Source organism: Malaclemys terrapin, chromosome 23, assembly GCF_027887155.1.
Source record: "Malaclemys terrapin pileata isolate rMalTer1 chromosome 23, rMalTer1.hap1, whole genome shotgun sequence".
NCBI lineage: Eukaryota > Metazoa > Chordata > Testudines > Emydidae > Malaclemys > Malaclemys terrapin.
In genome coordinates, this window is record NC_071527.1 from 8,354,302 (window position 1) to 8,369,212 (window position 14,911).

Below are 14,911 nucleotides of genomic sequence, written 5' to 3' on the forward strand. Positions count from 1 at the left end.
CAAGCACCCAGAAAAGATGGAGCTGCAGCCCAGAAACCCAGCTCGGGGGAGCATCATCACTCATGGCCCCCTCCCTGCACTGCCCCCAGCGCTAGCTGACCCTCCCTCGCCCTAACTGTGCTCCCGCCCTGCCCCGCCCCACTCACACACAGTGCCCTGGTCTCATCCACCTGGGCGGCTGGCCTTGATCCTCACTCCCAGCCCTCTGCACCCTCAGCCTGATGGGGGTTGTAGGCCCGGGCTTCCCAGCGCATCCTCAGCGCTGGTCCCAGCATGGACCCTTCGCTGAGCCTTGGGCAGGGTGCTGGAGGCTAGGGATGTAACCCAGGAGTCCTAGCTCCCAGCCTGCAGGCTCGGGGAGGGTGTGTGTGACTCAAGTTGTTTGGGGGGGGACCTTTAACTTGTGCCCCCCCGCTATCAGCAGGCACCAGTCGTCTCTGCCAGCCAGCACCGCTAGACCACACCCCCCCAGTGCAGGGCTGCTCCCCCTGGCCAGGCTGCTGCTCACAGCTCACCCCACACTCTGAGCTGGTCACTGCAGATGCCCCCCGGCATCGCCCCTGCCCGAGGCGCCTCCCGCCAGCCTTACCCAAAGACATTGAGCTGCAGGTCGGGGACGCAGATATTGTCCTCGCCACAGTCCAGCTGGATCTGGGCCTGGGGGTCAGAGAGAAGGGGTGAGGGTCTGTGTGAGCAGCCCTCCAACCTGTGCCCCTTGGTCATGGGGTACCCCCTCCCCTGCTGTCTTTATACCCCTTTATACTTTTTGGTCATGGGGTATGCCCCCTCCATGCCCCAGGCCTGCCCCCACTCCCCCCCGGGCGGCACAGGGTGAACCCCAGAGCCTGGTGCAGACCACGGAGCTGCCCAGCTTAGCACTCAAAGCCCTGCCCCCGCGCTCTGCCCCTCAGTCCCTGGGGCACGAAGGGAGAGGGGTGGGCACAGCACAGCCAGCCAGAGCCCCACAGAGAGCTGGGGGACCACAAAGCCAAGACCCCTGGTGCACACACGTTGCCCTCCTGGGCCCCATCACTTCCACTGATGCATCGGCCTCTGATTGGGGGTGGGGATGGCAGCGCTGGGGGCAGGGGAGGTTGTCCATTTCTGCCTGCCCTACCCCCAGGGCCAGTTGGAGACAGAACAGGGCAGGGAGCAGCTGGGTGCTGGTTTGCGGGCTCCAAAGAGGGGTGCTAAGGAGCCTGCGGCCTGGGGAGAGGCACCTTCTCGCGGTGAGATTGGCTCCAGGGGACCTCCCAGGGGCACAGCAGGCAGAAAAGCCCCTGGGAAATGGCCCTGGGGGGTCCTGATTTGATCCCTCCCTCCCAGGGCCTGGCCCTGCTGACAAAGCCGGGCTGGCAACCCCCTGCCTCTGAGATCCAAGCTGGGGCTCCCCTACCCCTGGCCAGGCCCTGCCACCAGAGCAGAGCCAGGAGTCTGCCAGCCTCCCGCAGGGAGCCCTCAGCGCCCGCCACAGAGGAGCCCGGGCAGTGCGGCCCCAGCCCCCTGGGAGGCAGCAGCAGCCCCCCCGGCACCTTGCGCTCGATGTAGTTCTTGGTGAGGTAGTTGAGGATGGGCTGCAGCCCGTGGGCGTCTGCCGGGGCCTGCGGGTCCAGGCCGAAGCTCAGCGCCACGTGGATGGAGGACAGCTTGTCGCGGAACTCTGACTCGTTCTGGGGAGAGAAGAGTGCTCAGGGGCAGCACGGACGCGGCTCTCGGCCCAGGACTGGTGCTGGCCGGGACCCCCGGGGCACCCCACTGCCATGGCAGCCTGGCCAGCGCAGACCTTCCGTGGCCGCAAGAGCCTGGGGCACTGGGCAGCGTGGGCTGGGGAGCCAGAGAGAACCACAGGTCTGGCAGCCTCCCCAACGAGCCCCCTGTACCCTCCTCAGAGGCGAGGGCTGGCTCTGAGCCCCCTGGGGATCAGGTGGGTCACCCCAGTGCAGGGCTGCGGCTCTCGGCTGGGCTGGCCCCACTTACCCGGAGGTAGATTTTCATCTCCTTGCACTCCTCTAGGGCTCCGTTGTGCACCTGGATGGTCTGCGCCAGGTGGGGCTGGCGGGATTGCAGGAACAGCGCCCTCTTGATGGCCCCCTTCTGCTTCAGGTGGTCCAGGTGCAGCTCCACAGTGAACCCTGTCAGGGGGAGGAGAGGCCAGGGTGAGTGGAAAGCCCAAGGGCCAGGGCAGTGCTGCAGTCACGGCTCCAGGCCTCAGCAGCACCCCACTAACTCCCCCCTTGCTTCACAGAGGCACCAGCTGGCCTCAGAAGGGAGCCCTTCATCCACCACTGACATGCAGCCAGCTCTGGGGCGGGGCTCAGCAGCTGTTTAACAGCGCACAGCAACCTTACAAAGCAGTTTAGGAAGTAAAGCTGAATCCTGTGTCCCACTGGAATTAAGGGGAATTTACAGACAGAAAGAAATTACCCAAGTTTTGAACTGAACGAGGACACAGGTCACCAAACAGGCCACCCCGACCCGGGAAAACGGGTCAGAGCATCTTTAATACCCACGAATAGCCAGGACCTGTGTTACATCTCATCTGAAATACAACAGTGTCCCCAAGTGCCACACTGGGGTACTGGGGTCAGCATCAACTGTGTAGGGAGAGCGCCCCCTGCTGAGCCCCCACCCCACTCCCTGCAGCACAGCGCCCCATCACCGTGCTGGGGTATGGGTTCAGAAATCAATCAGATAATAAATGACTGACAGTGAGTTACCAGCACTTCATGAACAGCGACAAACTGAGCTCCAACCCCCCAGGGAAAGTGGGTTCATGACTTGCCCCAAGGGAGCAGAATAGCTGAGTGTAGGATCATGCCTCAACTGTGAAGCCACCTTCCCTTAGGGGGACAAGCGCCCCCTACTGACTCACCCACAGCAGTATGTGCTTCCCCCTGGGTTCCCACCCAAGACCTGACCTTGCTTCGCTCACCTACCCCACAGTAGGATGGATACGCCCCCATTGGCTCCCCAGTGCCCCAGGACAGTGAGACTCCCCAGACCAGGGGATTCTGGGAAGATCGGGGACAGCACCGGGCTCCTGGCTGCTCTGACTGGCGCCCGAGCTCACTACTCACCGATGGAGTCGGGCACGTGCTTCCCCGAGGCATTGAGGCAGAAGCTCAGGTTTATGCTGCCGAGACGGGAGAGAGAGAGACATGCAATGGGCCTGGGGCAGGCCAACACCTGGCAGAGCCTGCCAGAGCTCTGCCAGACCCAGTGCAGGGGCAGGGCTGACCCACCGTGGGGGCAATGGCGTGGGAGCCCTGCACGGACCCGGCAACCCGTTGTCAGTGCAGATGGTCAGTGGCGTAGGAGTCCTGACCCCAAGTCCCACACTCTGCCCTCCCCTTAGTTACCCACCCCTCTGGGAAGGTGGGGGGAGAGAGATGCCCTCCCCACGGTGCAACAGGGAAACTGAGGCACAGAGCAGGGAACTGATCCGGCCAGAGTCACTGGCAGGGCTGGGAATGTGGGGGGGGGAGGGGGCCTGGACTACGCTATGGCCACAGACCTAGGCTGCCCTGGCGCCCTGAACCCAGACCCCAGGATCTTCAGTTACCCCAGAGCCAGTGACAGCTCCAGGGCTGCGGCCTCCTGGTGGGCCCCACCTGCTTCCAAATAGCCCTTAGATTCCAGCCCCCCATGGAGTTACCGACCTATCCCTATCTCGCACCCTACCCTGTGCAGCTGTGAGCCGGCTACCACCAGCAAGCCCGGTGCAGCTGTGAGCCGGCTACCACCAGCAAGCCCCGGTTAATAGTTAACACAGAAGGCAAGCAAACCCCGGGAGGTGGGAGCAAGATCATAATCAGAGTGAGCGGATTCTTCAGGTCAAATCCTTCCCAGGGTGCGGGGGTGGCGGGCTGCTACAACCCAGAAGGGTATCAGGAGCAGCACCTGACTGGCCCCTTGAGGCATTCCTGCCGCCCTACCCCTTGTAATGCCGATCCCCCCTGAACCCTCCCCACCCACAGTGCTGATCCCCCTCCCCACCTTCTCCCCCCATCCACCCCCAACCCAGTGCCTGAAGCTGCCGCCCCCAAGCCGGGATAGCCAGCCACCCAGCTCCCTCCAGCCGGTTGCAAGTGCCTCACAATCGCTCATTCATGGAAGGGGAGGGCAGGCGGCCAGCAGCCCCTGTTGCTGAGCAACAGATAAATAGCTTGCTATAAACAAACCCCCAGCAGGCCCCAGGGGACATTAACCCCCCATGCCCCCCACAGCCCCCTGGAGTGAGATCAACGAGCCGCAGAGGGCAATTCACACACACCAGATCCAGCTACATGGGGTTACACCCAGCTGTCTATTGGGGGGGGGTCCCCCAGAGCTGAGTTCCTTGGCAGTGTTTCAGTAAGCCCAGCTCCAGCAGTTGAGTTCATAAAAAAGGCTAAAAGCAGACGCTATTCGCCCGCCACCCGCATAGCCCCTCTGATGGGGCTGGGGCCGTCTGCCTTGCCGGAGTCTCGTGCACGGTACGCACAGGGAATGCGCCCTCCGCCACCCCAAGCTGCAGTGCAGCCACCTCTGGGCTGGGAGGCAGCAGACATGGCTGTGCAGGGTAAGAAGAGAAGGAGAACCCAACAGCCAGTCACCTCAGCCAGGACTCACAGCCAGGCAAGCCTATGGAAGCGGCGCCTGTCCGGAGGGAGGCTCTGAGTCCCGCCCGGCGCTCTCCGCCCCCGCCGGCAGGGCAGACTCGAAGGGGGCGCGTTACCTACCAGGCCACGTGGGTGTCGGTGCCCTCCAGTGTGCAGGATCGCTCTTCAGGGTTGAACATTGTGGGGAAGATGTTGAGGGAGGCACTGGCGTAGACGATGGGGCGGCCTCTGTGTAGGGCAGCAGGCGCCAGGAACGACAGGGAAGATGGTCACATGCTACATTCACAGCCTGGAGGGACCGAAGCAGGGTCGGGACCTGGGCTGACCCTGAAGGGGTGGCGGGAAATGGGGCCAGAGAGCTTGGACGCTGCCTCTTCTGCCTGCAGAGGGGCTGGCTCCCTGGCTGGCTTCAATCAGCCCTGTGCTTCTCCGGGGCTGGGCCATTCACACCAGAGAGGATCTGGCTCCAGATTGTTCCAGTTGGGCCAGGAATCCCCCGGAGCAGCCGCTTCCCCTCCCCACCATACCCAAAGCTGGGGATGCCCATGGCTCAGGCTGCCTCCCATGCCATCCCCCAATGTTACTGACACTCTAGCAAAGGGGTTCCAAACTGGCTGGAGAGGACCGCCGCTTGGGTAACCTCCAGCCGGGGGCAGGGGCAGAAGTTCAGGTGGGCACAGGGCCCTGGTGTGCAGAAACACCATGGTGGGCTGGGGCAGCGGTGCCTTTAGATTCCCACAGCCCGTGGCTGAGGGCAGGCCTGGCATTGCTGACCCACACGGTGTGGGCTCCCGGAACCAGCCCCCAAATCCTCAGGAAAGCCCACAGAGAGGAACAGCGCCTACCGGTACACCACGGCCGTGTCCACTCCGAATGCGCCCACAATCAGGTCTGCAGGGCAAACACACACACAGATCAGCTGGAGCTCGTGGCAGGACAGCACCCCTAGGAGCCAGAGCCCACAGAGAAGGGGAAGCAGCATACGGGCAGGGCTCCATCAGCACTGTGCGTCCCCTGTGCCGGGGGAGCGAGCAGGAGCTCACTGCTAGGGGGACGGTAGATGTGCGCCAGAGGGGAGCTAACAGGGAGCTCGCTGCCAAGGGGATAGGGGTCTGCTCCAGGGGGAGTGAGCTGGGAGCTCGCTGCCAAGGGGACGGGGCGGGGTCTGCTCCAGGGGGAGTGAGCAGGGAGCTCACTGCCAGGGGGACGGGGCGGGGTCTGCTCCAGGGGGAGTGAGCAGGGAGTTCGCTGCCAGGGGGACGAGGCGGGGTCTGCTCCAGGGGAAGTGAGCAGGGAGCTCGCTGCCCGGGGGACGGGGTAGGGTCTGCTCCAGGGGGAGTGAGCAGGGAGCTCGCTGCCAGGGGGGCGGGGTCTGCTCCGGGGGAACGAGCAGGGAGCTCGCTGCCGGGTGGACGGGGTGGGGTCTGCTCCAGGGGAAGTGAGCAGGGAGCTCGCTGCCCGGGGGACGGGGTCTGCTCCAAGGGGAGTGAGCAGGGAGCTCGCTGCCAGGGCGATGGGGTGGGGTCTGCTCCAGGGGGAGTGAGCAGGGAGCTCACTGCCAGGGGGCAGAGGGAGCGAGCAGGGAGCTCACTGCCAGGGGGACGGGGCGGGGTCTGCTCCAGGGAGAGCGAGCAGGGAGCTCACTGCCAGGGGGACGAGGTGGGGTCTGCTCCAGGGGGAGCGAGCAGGGAGCTCGCTGCCAGGGGGACGAGGTGGGGTCTGCTCCAGGGGGAGTGAGCAGGGAGCTCGCTGCCAGGGGGGCGGGGTCTGCTCCAGGGGGAGTGAGCAGGGAGCTCGCTGCTGGGGGGACGGGGTGGGGTCTGCTCCAGGGGGAGCGAGCAGGGAGCTCGCTGCCCGGGGGACGGGGTAGGGTCTGCTCCAGGGGGAGTGAGCAGGGAGCTCACTGCCGGGGGGACGGGGTGGGGTCTGCTCCAGGGGAAGTGAGCAGGGAGCTCGCTGCCCAGGGGACGGGGTAGGGTCTGCTCCAGGGGGAGTGAGCAGGGAGCTCGCTGCCAGGGGGGCAGGGTCTGCTCCAGGGGGAGTGAGCAGGGAGCTCGCTGCCAGGGGGGCGGGGTAGGGTCTGCTCCAGGGGGAGTGAGCAGGGAGCTCGCTGCTGGGGGGACGGGGTGGGGTCTGCTCCAGGGGGAGCGAGCAGGGAGCTCGCTGCCCGGGGGATGGGGTGGGGTCTGCTCCAGGGGAAGTGAGCAGGGAGCTCGCTGCCCTGGGGACGGGGTGGGGTCTGCTCCAGGGAGAATGAGCAGGGAGCTCGCTGCCAGGGGGACGGGGCGGGGTCTGCTCCAGGGGGAGTGAGCAGGGAGCTTGCTGCCCGGGGGATGGGGTGGGGTCTGCTCCAGGGGAAGTGAGCAGGGAGCTCGCTGCCCGGGGGACGGGGTGGGGTCTGCTCCAGGGAGAATGAGCAGGGAGCTCGCTGCCAGGGCGACGGGGTGGGGTCTGCTCCAGGGGGAGCGAGCAGGGAGCTCGCTGCCAGGGGGATGGGAGTAAGGGGGCAGGCGAGTGGCAGGTTATCCCACGGCACTCAGCACCATTCCAACTGGCATTAAGTTATCCCACAGCACCTCAGCACAGCCCAGGGACCCACCCAGGCTGCGATAGCCCAGTGGATGTCGAGTGGATTCTCTCCCCTGGGGAGAGTCAGCCATTGTATCCCAGCAGGAGGCGCTAGAAGCAGCACTCGTCCCAGATGCTCACTGAGTGCTAGAACTGGGGGAGGGGAGGGTGCAGGAGGTAAGAACGGGGAGCCCAGAGGCAACCCGGGATGGAGAGACAGACGAACAGCGCCTCCTCTTGGAGACAGGGAGCACTGCAGCCTCCAAGCAGCCAGCTCAGGCACTGGGCACAATCTGTGCTCAGAGCCATGATGCTGGCCGCGTCTCCCGGGGACCAGGTGGCTGACACCCCACCCCCCGTGTGGACTTGGAGGGCCAGGCAGTCACAGGGGGCGGTGCCAAGTCTCCCCTGCACCAGCCCTCACCTGGGTAGCCGTTTCCGTCCAGGTCCTTGGCTCCGCGGAGGGCGAACCCAAAGAAGTCGGGCGAGCTGCTGGGCGGCCAGTGCCCCTTCAGGACCTGGGAGGGCTGGGCGTTCACCCCACCTGCCTGGCCGTTGTACACGTACACCATGCCCTGCTGCTCGTCCCCGCCGAAGGGCGCCCCGATGCCAACATCTGGGGGGAGGCAAACACCAAGGTCAACAGAGGAGCGTGAGGCACCCTAGAAGAGCCGGACCCCGCTCCCATCCGTCGCCCCCAGCACAGGCAGCAGGGAAACGGGCCTGGGGGTTCATGGCTGGGGAAGACAGCCTGCAACCAGGAGCCAAGCTCATCCGTGGAGCCATCCCTTTCAATGCTGGGCAGCAAGGGCTGCAGGGACTCACCCTTCCCCTGGTTTCTATCTCACACTCCTGCCCTCCCTGCCCAGCCCTAGGTGGGCGAGGGCCGCTGGGTCTCCACAGGGCGCTGAAGCTGCCATGGAAGAGAACAAGGCTAAGACCCATCAAACTCTTTTCACCCGGGGGACCCCGAATGGCTGGCTGGGGAGGGACTTCCGGTCGCCACAGACCAGATCTAGCTCCCAGGCTGGCCCACAGGTGGGGGGCAGCTCAGGGGTCCGGCGGGGGCAGTGGAACAGCTCAGTGTGTGATAAGCAGCTTTTCAACCCTGGAAGCACAGGGCTGGAAGGGACCTCACTAGGTCTCCTAGTCCAGTGCCCGGCACTCACGGAAGGTCTGCGTAAGAACTAGACCACCCCTGACAACTGCTTGTCTAAGGCAGCCCAGGAATCCCCTGTACTCAGAGCAACAGCACCTGGAGGCCAGCCCCTGCCACGCCCCGGCTCAGGCCAGCAGCGTCTCCTTTCCAGGCTAGTGGGCATCAGGCACCCGGATTCCTGTACATTCGTAGCCTAGCAGAGCAGGCCAGCCATGCCAAGCAGGACCAGGTGCTGCCCAGCCAGGTGCCCACTCCCATCCCATCCCTCACACGGGGCGAGCAGCCCCTTTAGGGCCTAATGAAATGAACCCCCAGCATCAGCTGCAACGTGTGGCTGATGCTCCAACACCAGCGGAGACCTGCAAAGGATTCTGAGGTTAGCAGGACTGTGACCCCCCAAGCAGCTGCTGACCCCCGCCCCAAGAGGCTTAGCATTCAGGCCCCTGTGTCTGCACTTGTGTTTACAATTTTCCCTGAGCTATTTTTGCCTCTGGTAGCTACTGACGGGGTTGAAATAACAGGAGAGTTGGTAATTCCACCCTGCAGGGGGCATGTCATCCCAGAACCCAGACCCTGCACGCTCTGGCTCCAGCACCAGGCCCCTGACATGTGGCAGGGAGGGGTCAAACTAAACCGGCGTACACGCCTAGCTTAAATCCTACATCGGCTGCAGCCAGCAGGGGGCGAAAATCATACACACGCTTGCGCTAACCGTTATAGCCATCCTGATCCAGGTCTCCCAGCGGGGCGATGGTGCTCCCAAATCGGCCGAACTCCTGGTGCCCGGTCAGCACCATGGAGGCATTGGGCTCCATGCCGTGGGGCTGCTGCAGGTAGATGTAGACTCTGCCCACCTCCTGAACCCGCCCGTCCTCTGTCTTCTCCATGAACAGCGGGGCGCCCACCAGCAGGTCGTCCAGGCTTCGAGTGGAGGGGGGAGAGAGAGAGACCGACCAGGGCTTAGAATCTGGGCTCATGCTAGAGCAGTCGACAGGGCTCCCAAGCCGGTGGGTAACTCGCCCTTCCACCACATGTTCAGCAGGGGGCGACATTCACTGCACACGGATGCTTGGTGGCGGCGCTCCAGCAGCCAGGGGTGTCCGTGGGTGTTTGGAGAGTGAGCTCACCTCGCACTCACCCCACAGTGGGGGCTCCTGCCCCAAAGGCTGAGCCTGGCTCCCAGGGCTGGCTTTAGGCTGATTCCCCTGATTCCCTGGAATCGGGCCCCACGCCTAAGAGGGCCCCGCGCTTAAGGCACCTTTTACATTTTTTTTACTCATCTGGCGGCGGTCCGGGTCTTCGGCGGCACTTCGGCAGCAGGGGGTCCTTCAGCACCATGGAAGACCCGGAGTGAGTGAAGGACCCCCGCCGCCGAAGTGCCACGGAAGCCCCAGAATGCCGCCGGGTATTCGAATCGGGACCCACAGTTCCTAAAGCCGGCCCTGCTGGCTCCCCCTCTGGGCCTCGCAACCTGCTGGAGGGGCAGCCAGGCCAGACCCAAATGATGCGGCGACCCCGCATGCTGGAGCAGGGAGCCAGGCCCAGCCCCATGGGAGAGGAGCTGCCACTGAGGGGTGCACTCACTCGCCAATAATCCCTCCCCCACACCGGGCCCACGAGCCACCTAGAACCCCCCTCCCTCCCGCCCCAACTCACTACGTGTTCAGGAGCGACGGGGCCATGACTAGAACCCAGGAGTCCTGACGCTCCACGAGACTCCTGCTCCAAGCCACTGTATCCCACTCCCTCCCAGAGCTGGGACCAGAACCCTGGAGCCCTGATTTCCCAGTGCCCACTTGGGCAAGGTGTCATTTGCCCCGGGCTTGCGACCTACGTGCTGGAGAACCCGAACAGCTGTTTGCTATAAAGCCTCTCACCCTGAAAGCTGGGAAGAAAGCTTTTTTTAAAAAAACATCTGTGTCACGTTAACTCTGAAACCTAAGGATGGCCACTTAATGTGAGTTTTTAAAGCTTTTCCACAGCCAGTTAATACCCGCAGAAGAGGACAGAGAGGGCAGCTGCATGGCAACAGCTGCACGTGTGTTTCATGCTGGCATGTGTGGGCAGAGCGTGTTGTGGTGGGAGCTCAGACATTGTCTCTGCCAGCCCAGCCCCTGCTGGAGGTACCATGAGGTTGCCCTGCCTGAGCCCTGAGAAGGTAGCTGGATTGGGGCCACAGGCACCTGCCCGTGGCAGATGAAACCTCCAGCCATGGGAACCAGGCCCCTTTATGGGGCTGGGGCACAGAGCAGGGTCACCTGGCCCCACAGGGTATGTCTACACTGCAATTAAACACCCATGGCTGGCCTGTGCCAGCTGGCTCAGGCTAAGGGGCTGTTTCATTGCGGGTTAGACCCTGGGGTTCGGGCTGGAGCCTGGGCTCTAGGGCCCTGCGAGGTGGGAGGGTCACAGACCTAGTGAAACAGCCCCTTAGCCTGAGACAGCGGCAGGGGCGGTTATCGGACTGCAGTGCAGACACACCAACAGTCATTGCCAGGGGTGAACCGAGGGTGCAGCCCAGCGGGAAGATATCTGCATCCAACCCCCCGTCACACGCGGTGCTAACCTTGTCCCTGCTGGCAGGCTCGACCTAGGCAGAACTGGCCACACAGCCCCGGCTGAGCTCCCTGCTCCCCCCCGGGGCTGGGGAGAAGCCGACCCCCTGGCTCCAATGCTGCCATCTGGCTCTATCCCCTTCACCTAGTGAGACCCAGGGGCTAGGATCCTCTGGGGCTCAAATAGCCTTTAAGTGTGTACACTCAGAGGGTGTGTGCATAGGTATGTGCGGGAGGGCAGGGTGGGGTGTGTGTGTGCACACGCAGGAGGATGAGTTGTGTGTGGAGGGGGTGCACACACAGGGGGATGAGTGGGGGGTGTGTGCGCACGAGCGGGGTGTGTGTGTTTGAATCAGATCTGGGCCTGCTGGGGGAGGTGCCAGGAGCCAAGGGCTGCGGTCAGCCACTTCCTCAGAGGGGAGAGGAGCTGCCACTCCCACCCACCCACACCCCAGGCCCCACTTCCGCCCCCACCCACACACCCCCGGAGCCCAGCTCCCACCCACACCCTGGCTCCTGCTCCTGCCCACACACACCCCGGCCCCCGCTCCCACACAGCTCCCAGGCCCCGCTCCCCACACAACCCCCGGGCCCCCACTCCCACCCACACCCCCCAGACCCTACTCCCACGCAGCCCCCCGGGCCCCCACCCACACACCCCTCCAGGCCCCGCTCTCGCCCAGGCCCCGCTCCATTAGACCCGCAGCAGCCACGGCAGTGACTGTATGGCCATGGTGGGGGCGGGGGAGAGGATGGCCATATCTTGCAATGAAGCGAAAGGGTTTTGGACGTGGAGGGATTTCTCCCAGTGTGTGACCCAGAACGTGGGGGCAGGGGAGAACTGGGCTCAGGGATGCTGTTCTGTCCCATCCCCTACGATAGGGGATGCTGCTGGGTCAGCAGGCTCCGAGCCCTGCCCACCCCCAACCCCTCCATGCACTACACAGGCCCCCATGTGCCTCCCCTCCCCCACACACTGCTATGATGCCAGACCCCCACCCCCTCAACACAGCCCAGACCTTCCCTGCTTGACCCAACTGCCCCCTTTCCGTCGAACCCCCAATAACGGCACCGACACACCCCTAGCAGGACCCTGCACTCACCCGTCACTGTTCACGTCAGCAGCAGCCACCGCGTAGCCGAAGTAGGATGCCATCTGGGGGGGGAGAAAGGGAGCGCCGGGTTCAGCAATTAGGCTGCAGATTCCCGATGGATTCTCCCCTCATCCCCGCCACAAGTGGGGAAACCTCCCAGGGTGGGGCCCACATGAGAGGCTGGGGGCCAGGAACTCCCTCCAGTTGGGCCTGGCCATGGGCTGGTCCCGGCTCTGCAGCAGGCCGGGTGAAACAGGGGCTCCAGGCTGACTCCCCGTGGTGAGCAGGGGGCTGGGGCAGGGAGCTGGTGTGTCCGATCCTTGACCTGAGACAGGGACGCTGCCAGGAGGACAAAGGGATTTTCAAAACTTCCCTTTCTAATCCCCCACTCCCCTCAAGGGGACAAAGCCCCCCCCCCCAGTGTTGGCGCAGACACCCCGAGCCTGCGGGGACCCAACGCCGCACGGCGTCAGCTCCCCATCTCATCCCCAGCTGCTAAGGGCCATGCAAAGGGCCAATATCGCTGCCCTGGGCTCTGCCCCTTTGCAGCCAGGGATGCAGCCAAAGTCACCCCTCTACGAGGCAGCCACTGCTGCTGGGGCCGTGGGGCCACCAGCCCGGGGAGAGTGCTCGCAAGACGATCTTTCTATTAACACGCCACCCACGTGCCAAGACAGCAACAGGCCCCTCGCCTGCTGGCTCGGGTGGCATGTCTGCTGTTTCTCGGGCACTGGCACAAATGCTGGGGAAGGGGCTTTTTCCCCATGCTGCAGGAGATTATTCACCCTCCTCCCCTCACTGACAGGGTTATTTCCAACACGGGAAGCACTTCTAGCACCCCCATGGTGCTACCCAGGGGCCCTCTGGGTCAGTGACACCCAGTCTGGGTAAGGGCCGTGCCCCTCCCCCTGGAAAGAGCTAGCAGTTCCCACCCAGCGAGGGACCTAGTGGGCATCACCCACTGCCCATGGGGCTCGTTCGATCCCTCGGGTTGGCCTTGTTCCAAAGCTCTGCTCAGACGTCAGAAGAGCCCCTGCCAAGCACATGGACCTGGCCTATGTGGCTGGCGCATCCTGCTCACCTGCTCTCCAGAGAAGTTATACAGTGACTTCATGTCTGATCCATTCAGGACAGTGACCTGGCAAGAGAAAACCCAGGTCACAGCTCGGCTGCCGAGACCCCATCCCAAGCCCTCAGTGCAGAACTGCTCTGACTGGGACTCACTCCCATCCCAGCCCCCAGGCGGTTTCTATTCGCCTCCTCTGGACAGTTCTGGCCCAGACGGCCCCTGCTCACTCCACTGCTCTGCTGACCCAGAGCCCAGCCGGGGGATCTCACCTGGTGTTTGCAACTTCGTCAGGTGGAAAATCCAACTCCCACTTCTCTGGCACCTCCCCTCTGAGGGGCTCTACGGCCGATGCCCACAGCAGCTAAGCGCCCTCCCCACGTTATAGATGGGAAACCACATCAGAGAGAAGTCCTGAGCCCTCATCCCCCCCCCCCCCAACCACTAGACCCCACTCCCCCCAGAGCAGAGAGCAGAATCCAGGGGTCCTGAGTCCTAGCGCGCACCCCGCCACACACACACACTCTAACCACTAGACCCCACTCCCCCCAGAGCAGAGAGCAGAATCCAGGGTGCTAAGTCCCATTTCTCCTCTAAAACCTCCAGTCATCTTTAAGCAGTGGGAGTCTGGGATCCTTGGCAGGACTCGGGCAGTCACTCTGCCGCACAGCAGGATTCCTGGGCAGGTCACAGGAAAGGCCTGTGATGTTGACAGAGCGGGCGATGAGGTCACATGCGTGGGGGTGACCACAAAGCCCTGGGTGGGCCGGGCCGGGCCGCTACTTCCTCCACGCCATCTCCACCCTCCGTTTCTTCACGCCCGGTCTCAGCTCAGGCTTCGCTCCATCACAGTATGGGGCAGATGTCAGGGCTTGGGCTGGCACACAGGCTCTAGGACCCAGTGAGGTAGGAGGGCTCAGCATCTACCCCACAATTAAAGAGCCCCTTAGTCTGAGTCAGCTGGCCCGGCCGGCCGTGGCTGTTTAATTGCAGTGTAGACGTGCCCTCAGCCCTGCCCGGGGCAGTGTGTTAGTTACTATGGAAACGACCAAATCAGCAGGATTGTGGGGCTTAGCTTGGGGGGTAGGGGAGCTTGTACTGTGGACCCCGCCCCGCCCCGCCATCCTGCAAGCAACTGCTGATGACATGAGCACCGCACCCCCCGCCCTGCAGACACCCCTGGGGTGTGAGCTCCCAGGGCAGGTGGAGGGAGGGCCCAGTCTAGCAGCGATGTCGTTGGAAAAGAAGAGACCCAGAGCATTTGGGTGCAGCCAGGCACAGAGACGGGGGACTCCCCTGGCCCCCAGGGGAGGAACCCCCCCACCCTACTGCCCCAGCTCGGGATCTTACGTAGCCATAGGTCAGGTTTCCCTTGGGAACGCCAGCCACGAAGTCTGCAAAGGAGCAAAGAGATACGGGTCCGTTAGCTCCAGGCGGGTTCCTGGGGGCAGCTCAGCCTGTGGGATGCTGGGGTGGGATGGACGACACAGACAAAGCCAGGCCAGCACCCCAGGCAGGTGTGACCCTGGGCTGTCCAACGCCACATCCCACGGTAAAGCAGTTCACCCACATGGGGAGTGAGGTGGGGGGAAGAATTCTAGAGCCCAAACTCCAGGGGGCTGAAGCCCCAGCCCAGCCAGGGTTCAGATCTGCACAGAGTCCATCGATCCATCCACCACCTTGCACCCACTGATGGCTCACTCACTGTCTCAGGGCGGGAGGACTGGCAGATCGAACCAGAGCCCTGGACCCCAACCCCCCAAGTACCCCCAGCTCAGCTGTCCGGCTATTGCTCACGTAACCTGGGGCGAGCATGTCATAGCGGCTGGCCCACCAGGGTAACAGCCTATCCGGCTGCTCTAAGGGCA

The 14,911-nt window shown here is 63.8% G+C and overlaps 1 protein-coding gene across 2 annotated transcripts in view; it reads right to left on the reverse strand.

Annotated features, from left to right (window-relative positions):
* ITGA5 (integrin subunit alpha 5) overlaps positions 1-14,911 on the reverse strand; it is a 54,691-nt gene that overhangs the window by 13,990 nt on the left and 25,790 nt on the right. For both annotated transcript variants that reach the window (XM_054012384.1, XM_054012383.1), the window contains exons 9-19: positions 14,394-14,437; positions 13,059-13,115; positions 11,987-12,039; positions 9,041-9,249; positions 7,594-7,785; positions 5,447-5,492; positions 4,722-4,829; positions 3,078-3,133; positions 1,978-2,132; positions 1,533-1,670; positions 590-657 (exon numbers count right to left, since the gene is read on the reverse strand). In XM_054012384.1, coding sequence (XP_053868359.1) covers positions 590-657; positions 1,533-1,670; positions 1,978-2,132; positions 3,078-3,133; positions 4,722-4,829; positions 5,447-5,492; positions 7,594-7,785; positions 9,041-9,249; positions 11,987-12,039; positions 13,059-13,115; positions 14,394-14,437 — 1,126 coding nt within the window. The remainder of the gene's footprint in view (positions 1-589; positions 658-1,532; positions 1,671-1,977; positions 2,133-3,077; positions 3,134-4,721; positions 4,830-5,446; positions 5,493-7,593; positions 7,786-9,040; positions 9,250-11,986; positions 12,040-13,058; positions 13,116-14,393; positions 14,438-14,911) is intronic.